Consider the following 15,156-nt stretch of genomic DNA (forward strand, 5'->3'; position numbering starts at 1 on the left):
CTCCTCCTGAATGCCTCCAGAGTAGGCCAGTTGGCAACCTTTCAAGAACACTGATAGGGCTTCTCAGAGAAAGAACCTCTGAAGCCCCAGTTTTGTGGACCACCTCTGCTTCTTAGGTGACATATGTCAGAGTTTCCCCCTCTGCCACGAGAAGCTCACTCTACAGAAGTGTCTGATGAAAATTGCTGAGATTTTCAGAACTACATTCTCTTCCCTGCCTTCTGATTTCTGGAGATGGTCCTCTGGGGAGTAAGAATTTGATTCCTACAGCAGATAAGATTTAGCATCCTGTTCGCTTCTGGAAGTAGTTTATTTAAATTTTGGACCAAAAAAAGTTGAGCCATCATAAGGGGAATTAATGAAGGATGTCTAAAAGTGCTCTGCGAAATCACAAAGCCATATCCAGGCATGCCTTCTGATGGAAATACTTGTACCAGCTACTCTAGAAGCCCCTTCTGTGGCATTAGAAATAAGGTGCATAAATGCATTAGACAAGGAAAGAGAATAGAGTCTTTTTCTGATCCACCAATGAAGTCCCTGGAAGAGAAGTGTAAATCACCTTGACCAAACCTTTTTGAAAACGTGTGATATGTACCAGTTAGTTAAGTGCTCTCATCGAGAAAGTGATGAGGTGTACACTTGCTTCTCAAACCTGTCCAGAGTGCAAGATTCTCTATTTGGCAGATGGACAGAGAAACCTTCCTCTGTGCGTTCTTTCTTTGTGAGTGCCACTACCTCCATCCATTGGCGGGCCTTTGCAGCAATGCAGTCTTTCCACGGGAGCCATTAAGAACTTATCTGGCTTCTTGAGGTTGGGCTCAACTGTGTCAGGTTCCTTCCATGCCCAGGATGCGATAAGGTCTACCATTTCATCTACTTGGGGTACCAAGATGGTAGATGGGACAGAACCAAAAGCCTTGAAGACCAATCCCTCAGAAGAAGGAGCTTGGGAAGACCGACACTCTTTCTATCTAAGGAGTTCAAGGATCTGTCCAAATTAGACATCCTCAAGGGGAGATCTGGGGGACCCTTCTCCCTCATTGAAATTGATATCTGTGGTTGGGGATTCCTCAGAGGATTACATGTGCCTCTTCTTATACTTATGTTTTCTGGGAACCTCTTCTGTGGGTTGCTTGCTGGAGGAATCAGAAACATACAAGTTCTCATGCTGGAGAAACAGGATCAAGGCGGTCAAGAACTGTCTGCTCTGACTGGGCCAGAAGAGCAGGCTGCAGACCCTAGGAGATGAGGGAGGGTTGGATTCTACCAAGAAAGAAAATCTCTAGCCCTCAACTGACTGAGTACTGTCTTGAATGCCTTGAACACCAAATCTTATCCTTTGGGCTCAAGACCCTAGAGAGAAGCTCAACTCTGGAAGCCATCTGGCTCTAGTCTAAGGCAGTCACCAGAGCCGAGCTGTAAGCACCAAACCTGCTAAGGGAAGAAAAGGATATGAAGATCTTGGATCCATTTACAACCTGTCAGAGTTGATGCCAACATTACGACTCTGGGAGTCAGATGGTTCCAACAAGATCAAGCAGACCTCGACAGAGAAATAACCAGAATTGAGGAAACATGAAGTCTTGGCTCTGATGCAGATCTACTCTGGGCAAGTGTCGGCTTTGATCTGGGTGGTCGGATTGGAGAAAGAGCCATCACTGGTACCAGGGAGAAGTCTCTTCCAGTTCCAGACCCAGTGAAGGTCAGAGTCAGTAGTACCCCCAACTGGATCTGGGCCCGCAGAAAATGCCACATAATTCTGTCCACATTTGCTTCAGTATGACTACTGTAGGATCTGACCGATCTGAGGGATGAGACCACAGAAGGAGAACTGGAGTAATGGTGTTCTTGCAGAATGGGCGATCTAAGTCTCAGTGGTACTGTTTCCAGTGTGAACTGAGGAGGAATCACAGAGCCTATTACAATAGGATCCGATGGAGGCATTGGATCCAAAGATTTAGCTACCGTAGAAGCCGGTGTCGAAAGAGTTGTTGACTCTGGGGAATGTTTCCTCGAGGATTTTGATCTCTCAGAAGAGAAGGAAGGTTTGTCTTTTGATTTAGTCAAAGTAGAAGAAGGTGGGAGGAAGTTTCTGGTTTTCCAGATGAAGAAGTCTTCATACCAGGTGAAGGCTGGATGAGACCTTTCAATATCAATGTATTTCTTCTCACCACTGCTCTCCGAGTGGGATCAAGGCAGTTTACATATTTTTCATGTGAATATGAGTTTGGTATTTTGTGCAAACACTTTATCAGACATAATGACAATTCAGGGCTCACAATAATACAGCACAGATAGCAATACTACCAGCAAACCACTTAAGCGAACCATTTCCACGAAATGTTCCAAATATCAAAATAATGTCGAATTCGACATTTCCGGCTGCGCCACACCTCCACACCAGTGCTGCCATGGGTCAGAAAGGGGGCGAGGTTTTGCCATTTGGTTATGTGGAATTCGACTTCAGAGACGTTCGCACTTCGGGTTTCATGGAAGCGGTTTGACCCATAGTAGGATCGACGATATGAAGGGAAACCATATATATATATATATATATATATATATATATATATATATATATATACATGTGTATATATATATATATATATATATCTATCTATCTATATATATATATATATATATATATATCTATCTATCTATATATATATATATATATATATCTATCTATATATATATATATATATCTATATATATATATCTATATATATCTATATATATCTATATATATATATATATATATATATATATATATATATATCTATATATATATATGTATATATATATATATATATGTATATACACACACTTAAAAAAACAGCTATAAAATCTAACCTATGAACTAGTAAAAATAACTAAAAAAGCAAACTATTAATTTTATAAAAGCCTAATGATAGTATCTGACAAATGACCACAAACTACAGAATATATGAAGACAATCCCAAAATACAGGGGCGGAGAAAATACTTTTAAAAAGAAATAGGAGGAGTAGTAATAATAGTAACAATCAAAGTCTTAACTTTGTTTTAGAAAAAAGTAATGCCGACCATACCTGAGCTCCAAGATCCTGTCAGCACTGAATAGTGGCAGATGAGATCTGTGGTAACTCCTTCTGTACATGGGGATTATGGGTAGGGGAGGAGCCTAAGCACTGTATCCTATGCTTGCAAATGTCTGTGAACGGTTCCAACATCAGATCTGAGACCCATGAGTAGAGGAATGGACGGAAAAGACAGCATCAGGGGATGAGATGTGATAAGCTGTCATGATCCTGTGGAATTGTAAGTGAATGAATTATTCTGAGCTTGGAGGGTTGAAGAAGAGTTAGGGGGTATTGGGACAAACTAAGGGAATAATCAAGCCATGGAAGTGAGTATAGAGTACACAGGGCTGTGGGCAAGAGATAAAAAGAGAAAAAGCCTAGTGTAGCACAGAGGAGTGGTGAGGCTTGTGATTATGGCAAAAGACAGATTAAGAAGTGGAAGGCAAGGGGTGGGGACAGAAAGGGTACAGTGTAAGGATGAAAGTTTTAGGACAACAAAGAAGGTGAGAGTAGGAATGGCACATGTCGCATGGGAGCTGAAAGAAGGGGTCAAGAAGAAGAGCAAAGAATTTTTTAGGTGCATAACAGAGAAGAAGGAGCGTGTGACATACCTGCTCATAGTGAATAAAGATTGGGGGGTATATAAATGGAAGAATAGGGGACAAAGCAGAGGTTCAAGTCTTTAAGAAGGAAAGCAAAGGGAAGGTGCCATGATGGGAAAGAAGTAGGTCCAGTGTGGGGGCAGAAGTGGACAGACACCATGGCAGAGAAAGAGAAGGTGAAGAAGTAACTGCCTGCACTAAAAGAAGATAAATGACAGGGACCATAGTCTGACCGTCAGGGTCTTCCAGAATCAGGACAGCAATCTGGCAGATACCCTGATGAAACTCTTCTGTTGGTCACTGTCAAGTACAAAAGTGCCTAAGAACTGGGGGACAGTGTGTGTGGTACAGTTGCATGGGAGGGTTAAAAAGATTAGAAAAGTGCATGCCAGTTAACCTAACAGCACTGAAAAGATTGAGAGAGAATGAGGAAGAAGGCAAGGGTCAAGCGAGTTAAACTGTTACATTCACTTAAAGGGCAGATGGATAGAGTCCTTGTCTCCTTTTGTTGTAATATCATCTGTCAAGAGGTATGGCCATTGCTAGATGTTCTGTATTACTATGGATAAAGACAATCTTATCAGGGATTTTTTTTTTTTTTTTTTTGTTTGCTCTATTACAACATTATTAAGGTTAGATACAGGACTGATTTTTCTTCTTTTTTATACTTTTAGATTTAAGATATAGTCAGATGTTATTGATGTTACCTGGATAAACATACTCTGACAGTTTTTGACTGAACACAGACACTCTTTCAAGTATTCTAGCATTCAAGTAATAAATATATTTTTATATTTTTATTAATTTTTAGAAAAATGTCATATATATACAGTTATTATCAGGAGTTTTTACATATATATCCACTATTTATTATATGAATAAATATTTATATGGTCACATATTTATTGAAATTATTAAACTGATTTATTTATTTATTTATTTATTTATTAAATTTTGTATATGTATACCTATATATATTTATATTTATTTATATAGGCATATTTATATTACTACTAGAGCATTTACACAATGATAAATATGAATTAATAAATGTACTTTGTAGTAAACGAATATGTATATAATTTTAAATCGTTGCTTTAAAGAATGACCTATTTCTTTAAGCATACATTTGGTTGAATGAATGCCTTACATTTAAACAGCATCATACCTTTAAGAGAATGTTATCTAGAATGGATCATAGTGATTAAGCCTTCAGTTAATTGATTAACTAATTTTATTGATTTTTTCGGGCTATGCCTCCTTATAAAAAAGCAGTTGCTCCTCATATTAAGTTGTCTGAAGAAGCATATAGTAGTATACGTGAAAGCGCTTACCGTTTTTGTCTGTTTCTACAAATAATAAAGAAGTTTTTTATGTAACGTGGAGAGCTGGAAGTTTCGTTTCTTGCAACTATTTTTCGGATTTAACTACTGGCTCACTAGCGGTTTTAGAGATCCGTCTTTAGTATTTTTCCTCGTTTGGTACCTTTTGGGATCTCTACTGCACACGTTCGAATCATTATGGAACTAGAACTAGATTATAACCCGGAACCGAGGTGTTTAAATAACGAACAACAATGGACTGCAATTACATCTTGTAAGTCAAACCCTTTATTGGCTCTGGATTTAAATGCTCCAGTTACAAATATAGCAGAGACTAATATTGGCAATATTGAACTCTTTAACTCTAATATGAAAACTCTAGAAAATGAATTATACAAGCTACAAAGATTAATATGGCAACGTAAACACCTAGAGGCGTGTTTACATTACAAACTGATTCCAAGAGGGATGCGTATCCTAGTAATGCCTACCTACGGAGAAACGCATCCCATACTCTTGAAAAAATGGCAAGACATTAACATAGAAGCCAGCTATAAACACATGCAACTCTTAATAGAGTATTTTGAGCCGCGAGAGAAAGATCTAGTATCTAGAGTTAATGACATTAATTCTGAACTCAAAAAGGATTTTCCTGACCCTTTTTGTGTGAATAAACTTAAAAGCTTATATGATCAAGTCAACAATTATGCTATGAAGCTTCAACAAATTAAGCTTAAGAAGCTTCAAAGAGACTTTAGAGATTTCTCCACTAGCTGTGTTTTTGTTTGGCCGAGGAGACCAGAGAACAATCTTGCAGGAGAATATCCTAACTTGAATCAAGCGCCACTAGACAGCACGTTAACATCGTCCACAGCACCTCCTATTATTGGATCACAGGCATATGCACCTGGTGCTGATAAAGACACGTCATCAGAAACTTTCATTACGCCGCCAGAGACTTTTGCCTCAGTAACAGCTACAGGAGCAATGTCGACGCCGCTTCCAAATCAGGAAGCCAACAAAGCAGCAAAATTACTCCAGCATAACACAGGGGCTATCAGCAAATGACGCGATGACAACACTCCTTTTTTACCTTTCCCAATACGAAAAACATCTTTTGTGAAAGGGAGAAGGAACAGCTGGGAAAGCAGAAAACGAAAGCTATCGGGCGAAACGAATCCCTATCAAACAAGAAGAATGAGGCAGTAAGAGCACTTTATTTTAATTTATCTAGTCACCATTTGAGCATCAGTGACATTGACTTATTAAATAAAGGCCTTTCATTCATTCCCTCTAGGGGAAGCAAACTATCAGACATTCTAATAGATTTGCGTTTTTTTGCACGCTCTGTTTGAAACTGCTTTTCACTAAAGATGATGCTAATGCTGCTAAAACGGCACCTAATATTCCTGTTTTCAAGAAGAAGAGTTAGTTTACACCAACCATACCAGCGCATATAGACTCTTTTATTAAGTTATGTGAAACAGAATTTTATGACTATTTTTACAATGGAAAGAAAAAATGTATGTTTTATAACATGACAAGTGATACTATGAAATCGTTAACTAATCTTGGCACTGATTATTCATTAACTTTTAGACCAATAGATAAAGGTGGAGGCATAGCCCTTTTTGACACAACTGACTATGATATTTTAATGTACGATATGCTGAAAGCTGACACTACATATTTTTTAATTGATACTATGAAATTGAATCAAATTATTAAAACTGTTCAGGTCGATTTATACGACATGCTTATGTGTTATCAAATATCTAAAAGTTTATATGATTATTTTTCCATTGATAAACCATCAATTCCTGTAATTAAAGGATTGCCGAAATTACATAAGGGAGTTTTACCCCCACCAATGAGACCAATAGTGTCAGGGGCAAAATGGATTACAGAGAATGTATCTAACTATTTAGAAAAAACTTTAAGACCGATAGTGGAAGCCATCCCCACAATTCTTAGAGACACATATCAACTTATTGAATATCTACAATCTTTAAATATTAAATTTAAACAAAATAAACACCTTCTAATTACAATGGATGTTCAAAGTCTCTTCACATCAATCCCAAATGACATAGGGATAGATGCTATACGTGAATTATTACAACATAATCAGACTATAAGTGGAAGTACCAATATTTTGGTCTGTCAACTATTGGATTTAGTATTAAACAATAATGTGTTTGCATATGGGGGTCACCTCTTTTTACAATCATGTGGCGTAGCCATGGGGACCCCCTGTGCAAACACATATGCTAACTTAGTTATGTATCATTGGGAGACGAATTTTGTTTTTAAACATATTTTATTTCAAAAAGTTCTGATTTATAAAAGATTTGTAGATGATATATTAATTGTGTGGGATGGCTCAGCTGAAGAATTTAGCAGTTTTAAAGATTATTTAGAAACAACCACTACGTTTTTGAAGTTTTCTGTTGAAACTTCATACATTTTTGTAAATTTTTTGGATGTTAGCATAAATATTAGGGGAGGTAAATTAATAACGACGCTTTTTAAAAAAGAATGCTGGAGAAATACTATCCTGAAATACGATAGTATGCATCCACGCCACATTTTTAAAGGTATATTAAAAAGCCAATTTACAAGGATAAGTAAGATTTGTATGAAAAAGGAAGACTTGGACGTGGAAGCTGTTAAAATGGTGGAGATGTTTTTAGAAAGAGGGTATGATAGAGATTTAGTAATGGAAGTCAAAAATGAAATTTTACCACTCGAAAGTTTGACACATTTTGAAACAAACTACAATGTTACTTCATCCCATTCTAAAAATGATAGGTATAACTATAATGATAAAGTATCTTTTATTACGACTTATACTAATGATTTTATGAACATAAAGAAAATACTATCAAATAACTGGAAAGTTTTATTATTAGATGAAGCTACTAAGAAGATAGTAGGTAACACTCCACATATTACATATAGGAGTAATAGGAATTTAAAATCTTTATTATGTGACAGAATACCCAACTTAATGTTAAACCAACAGCCTCCCAATGATGATTCTCCTGGAACATACCCCTGCCAACACTGTAATTACTGCAAATTTATTAGTAAACATCAAACTTTTTTACATTCTGAGTTTAATTACAGTTTTAAACCAAGATTTAGAGCCACATGCGACACCACAGGATTAATTTATTTGGCTACATGTGAATGCTGTGAAGCATTCTATGTAGGACTCACTAAACGGAAACTTAAGAATAGAATATATAATCACCAATACGACATAAAAAAGAAAAATGAGTTAAATGCTTTAGCCAAGCACGTAATAAGTAATCCATTACATTCTTTTGTTTTTAGAGTGTTGCAAATAGTGGAGTCTACAGATAGGGGAGGTGATTACATAAATCAGCTTGAGTTAATAGAACTACGTTGGATTCTCAAGCTTAGAGGGCACTGTCACCCAGGTTTAAACAATTATGTTACCATAAAACCCTTTCTCAATAATCGAAGATAATTAAGTAGTTTAGAATTCCATTATGAAGAATATACATCATGTAAAAAAACCTTCAACTACCATTTATACCAAATATTCAAGGCTTTAACTTGTATTAGTTGCTTATGCTTTATACTTGTTTTTTGTCATCATTTTTCATATAAATGTTTGCTCTATTACAACATTATTAAGGTTAGATACAGGACTGATTTTTCTTCTTTTTTATACTTTTAGATTTAAGATATAGTCAGATGTTATTGATGTTACCTGGATAAACATACTCTGACAGTTTTTGACTGAACACAGACACTCTTTCAAGTATTCTAGCATTCAAGTAATAAATATATATTTTTATATTTTTATTAATTTTTAGAAAAATGTCATATATATACAGTTATTATCAGGAGTTTTTACATATATATCCACTATTTATTATATGAATAAATATTTATATGGTCACATATTTATTGAAATTATTAAACTGATTTATTTATTTATTTATTTATTTATTAAATTTTGTATATGTATACCTATATATATTTATATTTATTTATATAGGCATATTTATATTACTACTAGAGCATTTACACAATGATAAATATGAATTAATAAATGTACTTTGTAGTAAACGAATATGTATATAATTTTAAATCGTTGCTTTAAAGAATGACCTATTTCTTTAAGCATACATTTGGTTGAATGAATGCCTTACATTTAAACAGCATCATACCTTTAAGAGAATGTTATCTAGAATGGATCATAGTGATTAAGCCTTCAGTTAATTGATTAATTAACTAATTTTATTGATTTTTTCGGGCTATGCCTCCTTATAAAAAAGCAGTTGCTCCTCATATTAAGTTGTCTGAAGAAGCGTATAGTAGTATACGTGAAAGCGCTTACCGTTTTTGTCTGTTTCTACAAATAATAAAGAAGTTTTTTATGTAACGTGGAGAGCTGGAAGTTTCGTTTCTTGCAAATAGTAAATACTGATAAATACTAGACAGTTCACATTATTAACCATCAGATGATGTGTAAGCTAGGAATATAATTCATTGATGATTTGTTTTCCTTAGGTGCTGCCTCAAGTTCATCATGTGTGCAAGATCTTTCTGAAGAAGATGAGAACAAGCAGATTATAGAGAAAATGTCCAATGTTGAGGGTGTGCTGGACCTTTTAGCTGAAAGCAAAGTTATCAAGGGTGCTGAATATGATGTTCTAAAGCACAGAGTGGTGAGAAGTAATACAGTGCAAACTACTCTTAACCCTATGGTAAAGACAGCAGCAAATATAGTGGGTGCTTTTTATGATTTGTTTAAGAATAACCCTTTGGAATAAGTCAGTTTGTAGAATGGACAACTTGTTGACAGCTACATAATTCAGTTTTCTCTTATCAAGTGGCCCAGTGGTCTGCTGTGTAAATTGACCGGGTGGTGGTTGATTGAGTGCTCTCATGGATCAGGAGAACAACTCTGTCTATATGGATCAGATAATTTCCCTTTTTCCATAAAAGTGCAATGATGTAGTAAAGTACCTTGGGCCATGTGGATGCAGTCCCCACATAAGGTGTTTAGGCAGTAGCATGTCTTTTGTTGTCTGTTGATTATTTAAATGATAAATCACAGCACTGGTGTCTTGATCTGTCAGGTTGTCAATGGGCTAATATTGTTGACAGCTTAAATTCGATCAGTTTGTACTCTGTGAATTAGCTGTTGAGAAAATGGGCCAGACCCAGAATCATGATTGTGGACACTGAATCAGATGCTGCAGGCAGAAAAGCAAAATGATGCAAGTGCAGGGCTGTCAACATAAACTGTCTGCAAATTTAACAAAGAGACGAGTTTGGAGTTGCTACCTGTAATTTCAAATGCATTATACTCTTATCTCAGTAAAATAGTTAACAGTTTTATAGAGTGGTGCACAAGATGCATGTTTGACACGACAGTAGTAAATAGTTGTACTATGTGATGTTGAAATGTTAGCATACTTGTGCAGTAGCTGTACAGCTGCTGCAGTTTCAAAGAGCAAGATGTAGGCAGCATTGTACTGTGATGCGGAGGATCAAAGTAGATGCAAAAGCATGATACAGTTTAAATATTTTTAGACAACAGTGATAACTGGTGATGCTTGAAAAAAATAAATAAATGAGTGCTGAATATGTTGAAACAATGTGTTACATATGTTGATGACTTAAGAGTTGTAATATTGCAAGTAAGACTTGAATCACAAATGCAGACTGAAAATTTTCTCGCAGCCCAAAACATAAGTGACTTAAAGTAAATTCTCCCATCTGGAATATTTTACATATTTTATGAATGCTGGCCTTTTTCCAAGCATAAATGGGTCTGTTAAAAAGAACTTTACTTACTACCAAGTAAGTAATTCATTCTTGCAAAACGTTGTATTAACTATGTATGTTTTTGTTTAATTTCTCTGGCTTTTTGTAGAATTTCTGTATTTGTATGTTTTGACTGTGTCAACAGGTATGGTCTACATCTACAAAATGTCGTTTAAGCTATATGTGTATTCATTTTGTATTTATTTTTTCCAGTACATATAAAAAGAAATGCTTGCATTTTGTATTTCTTTTTCCATTAAAAATAAAAAAAATGCTTATTTGGACAACACACACAATTTGGTTTTAATTATTACAGTGTTATGAGAGCAGTTTCAAAATGCTTTTGAAGACCAGCAAATATGAAGCTATATCAAGACATGAGACTCATTCAAAGGGTGTTTTCTTCTGTACCCCCTTTGGCTTATTTCATTTGCTTGCGATGCTAAACCAAAAAGGTGGACATTATGACAATAAAATGAAGTCGTACTTTTTTTGGTACATGTATTTGCATTAAAGTTGGCTTTCACACAGAGAAATCCCAGGATGTGGTCTTTTGGGTACAAGAACTTCCGAAGTACAGTGCTTCTCAGCATGCATGGGTTGGGGGCTTACCCTCCCAGTGCAGAGGCAAAAGTTTTACTGCATAACTACATGGTGAGAACCTAGCCTTTACTTTTCCACAAGTCTAACCAGCGCAGAGGCAAAGGTTTTACTGCATATCTATATGGTGAGAACCTAGCCTTGCCTTTTCCATAAGTCTAATTTTCCTTACTCTTACAGCCTGCTTACAGTTTAAAGTGTGATCTGATGTTGTCATTCGTTCCGCAACATGTGGGTTCGGATCCAGACTTCAAATCCAACTTGGATGCTTTTTTTATAGCTTAGGAACCAACTCGAGCTCCTCCCTTACGCATAATGCCCCTATCCTCCAAATTACCTCAGATCTTGTTTGCTTCTAGCAAGTTGGAATTTCTTCTCGTGTAGCTCCTTGTGGATCATGAGTGATTTCAAAATAATTCTGATACCTTTTTCTGGCACTTATTTGTAGTCTGTCACCCTTCCTTACACTTCTACAATCTTTTTTTATTATTTTTGGGTTTCTCCTTTTAAGTAGTTAGCTCCTGTTATACTTTTTGGTACATCTCCCTCTCCCATTGCTGGTAATTTTCCTTCCTTCTTTCCTGTATTCCTTTTCTACTAAATACAAAAAAAAAAGAGAGAGAGAGAGGGACTCCTTCTCTCTCCTTGAAAATTGTTTTTGTTATTAGATATGCCTGATACACCAGGCAAGCCTGTTGGGTTCAAAAAATGTACTTCCTGTGGGCACAAGATTCCTCAGTCTGATGTCCGCAGGGCTTGCGTTTACTACCTAGGGTCTAATGTCCACAGGGCGCGCGTTTACTACCTAGGGCCTAGTCATTTGGATGTGACTTGTGATATTTGTGCGGGTTTCAGTGCCCAAGCTCTTGTGGAACGATGCAACAAGTTAATTCTAAATGGTCGTCTTCCTCAGCCTCCTTAGATTGCTAGGCCATCTAGAGAATCAGGGGCTCAAACCCTTACAAGAAAGCATAAGGAGCCCAGGAATCACAGAAAATGCTCTCTTGCCCAGCATCCGCAAAAAAAGTAACTTCTGAGCTACTGGCCAAGACTCTGAAACTGTCACATCCTAGGCCTTCGGGTCTGACACAAACATTAATACCATCTCCTTGGCGCCAAATTCCTAGTCTCTCCCTGGAGGTCATATCTCCTGCCATGAGGTCTCTATTTCTTCAAGGGACTCCAAAGAATTCTTCTAGACCTCCCCCCATGTTATCTTCTGTCAGGTCTTCCCGGAGCCTTTCTGAAGCGGAGGTGGACAGGATGATGATGAGATTCCTTAGGACATATATACAGACGGGGGTGTTGGCTGCTCTGCCCCTCACCAGATCTGTGAGCCACCATCCTACCTTTGTGCTTTTGATTACTCCTTCGCTGATCCGACCTTCCATTTTGGAGCCCTCGGATTCGGAGGTAACCAGAGTCAATACATCAGACCCAATGGCCCTTCCTTCTGCGGCTGTAACAACTTCTCTGATTCAGTCGGCTTTGACTGTGTTGGAGCACAACAGATCTCAGAGCTGAAGAATCGGCATCAGATCCAAGGGAATGTCCTCGACTCCAAAGTGTTCGGAGCCTCTGTGCTTGACAGCTCAGCTCTGACTCCCCTCTGGGGCAGGTGATCCATGAGGGTTTGGAGTTGTCTGCTCCTAGAGCCAAGGTTCAGAAGAGATTATATGGCCTCTCCGGGTCCTTCTGCATTCGAAGTGGTGACGAGGGTATTCTCCCAGCCAAGAATTACTTCAACTCTACTTCCTTCAGACCCTACTCCTGTTCTGACTTCTGCGCCTGAGCCTGCTCATCCTCCACCTCAGGGACAGCCAGAACCTAAGAGCTTCTGAGAAGCTCCCCCTGTGGAGCTTACTGCCTCTTACAACACCTCCATGGAACATCCCACCAAGGAGGTCCCTCGAAAGAGACTGTGCAAGAGGAGGCACTTGGATTCTCCTCAGGGATCTCTGACAGAAGACATGGGCTTTGATGAAGAGGAACGGTCACCAAGATCTCCACCGGATGATGTCTCCTTTGGAAACATCCTTGAAATTGTATGCCAAAGAGGTGGTCGGTCTACCCAAAGCCCTTCCTTAGAGAAATTGGTATTCCTGGAGGCCTTCAGGTCTGGCCCATCTACATCTTGGGTGACCCCCCCCCAGGATGACCTTATTGACCTTGTCTCCCACAGGGCATGAAAGGAGCTGGACACTGCGGAGCCCATTCCAAAGAGAGCTGACAAGATCCTCAGTGCCCCATTAGCTAAGCAACACTGGACAAAGGGTTCCCCGGTAGATGTCATGGTTGTTACAGCAGCCACTAAAAAGGAGCTAGCCAAACAGAGCTCCTCTGTCCATCCCACTAAGAGGGAGTCTAGGACTTGGACAGATTTGGGAAGCTGGTGTATGCATCAGTGGCTTTCACTTTGCGACCGCTGAATTACATAGTATACTACACCAGACTACAGAGGGGCTTAATTATGGAGCTCTCTAGCTCTTCCCCAGGATCCATGTCTGTGTAGGAACAGAAAAACTTTTCCTCCAGATTGTCCACTCTACAGTCTATCTCTAATGTGTCCATGAGGCTAATCTTGCATGCTGCAGAGGATATCTCAAGGGCTGGGCTACCAGTTCAGTCACTGCTGTAAGGCATCATGCCTGGATGCGGCTGTGTGACTTCATGGAACTTTTCAAGGCATCCTTCATCAATGCTCCTGTAGATGGATCATCTTTGTTTGGCCCCACTGTTAAGGAGATGCTCTCTCTAGTGAGCAGGATGGCAAGACCTTGTCTGCCATTAGAATCCATTTTTCTACCCCCCCCCCCCAAAGACCTTTCTCAGGAACCAGAGTGGTGGTAAAAAATTGTAGTTCAAAAAGTCAAGGTCCTTTTTAGGAATCACATGGAGGTTAATCACAGGGAGGTTTTTCCCCCAGAGGCAGAGGGGGAAATAACTATAATGGCAGATGCTGCACTCGTGGCAGAGGGGATCTGCAAAATCAGCGATCACGGGATTCCTTCTCGGATAAGTCCTTTCAGCACTCCTGAGAGGTTGCCCAGCTGTCCCTCTCTGAAGGCAGTTGGGGGGGGGGGGGCGCTTATCCTTCCACCTAGTTGTCTGGTTAGCCATCACCTAGTCAGAAGGAGGAAGCAAAGTTACAAATTACAAAGCTGCTAGAAAAAAAGAGTCATCCAGGAGGTCTGAACAGAGCAAGTCGGATCCAGAATTTACTCAAGGTTCTTTTTAGTGCTGAAGAAGACAGGGGGCCTAAGGCCAATCTTGGACTTAACTTTACCAAACAAATCAGTAGACAGTGTGATGTTCCGGATGGTCACTATTCAGGCCATTCTACTACTGTTACGAAAGGACGACTCGATGTGCTCGATCGACCTTCAGGATGCGTACTATCACATCAAAATGAACATGCGTTCCAGAAAGTTTCTCCGGTTCCTGCAGGGGGCCAGTCATTATCAGTTCGGAGTACTTCCCTTTGGACTCACTACTGCCCCTGAGGTGTTCACCAAATGCATGACGGTAGTGGCTCACCTGAGACTGCATTAATTCAACATGTTTCCTTATTTAGACAACTGGCTCCTGACCACATCAACCAGGCATCTACTGCTACAAGCCAGGGACTTTTTCCTTTACCTAGCCCCTACCCTGGGCATCATGATCAACATGCAGAAATCGCAGCTTAATCCAGTACATCTGATAGACTTTATAGGAGCATGTCTAGACACAGCCAATTGCCTAGCCTATCTGCCCCCAG

General features: G+C 38.6%; 1 protein-coding gene across 1 annotated transcript in view; it reads left to right on the top strand.

The window, feature by feature from the left end:
- Positions 1 to 10,604, top strand: part of LOC122790878 (receptor-interacting serine/threonine-protein kinase 2-like) — a 528,574-nt gene extending 517,970 nt beyond the window's left edge. Inside the window, exon 9 of the mRNA XM_044058543.1 lies at positions 9,534 to 10,604. Coding sequence (XP_043914478.1) covers positions 9,534 to 9,796 — 263 coding nt within the window. The 3' untranslated portion in view covers positions 9,797 to 10,604. The remainder of the gene's footprint in view (positions 1 to 9,533) is intronic.
- The last annotated feature ends 4,552 nt before the right edge of the window (positions 10,605 to 15,156 follow it).

This window comes from Protopterus annectens, chromosome 16.part0 (assembly GCF_019279795.1).
Source record: "Protopterus annectens isolate FY-2018-M chromosome 16.part0, PAN1.0, whole genome shotgun sequence".
NCBI classification, from domain to species: domain Eukaryota; kingdom Metazoa; phylum Chordata; order Ceratodontiformes; family Protopteridae; genus Protopterus; species Protopterus annectens.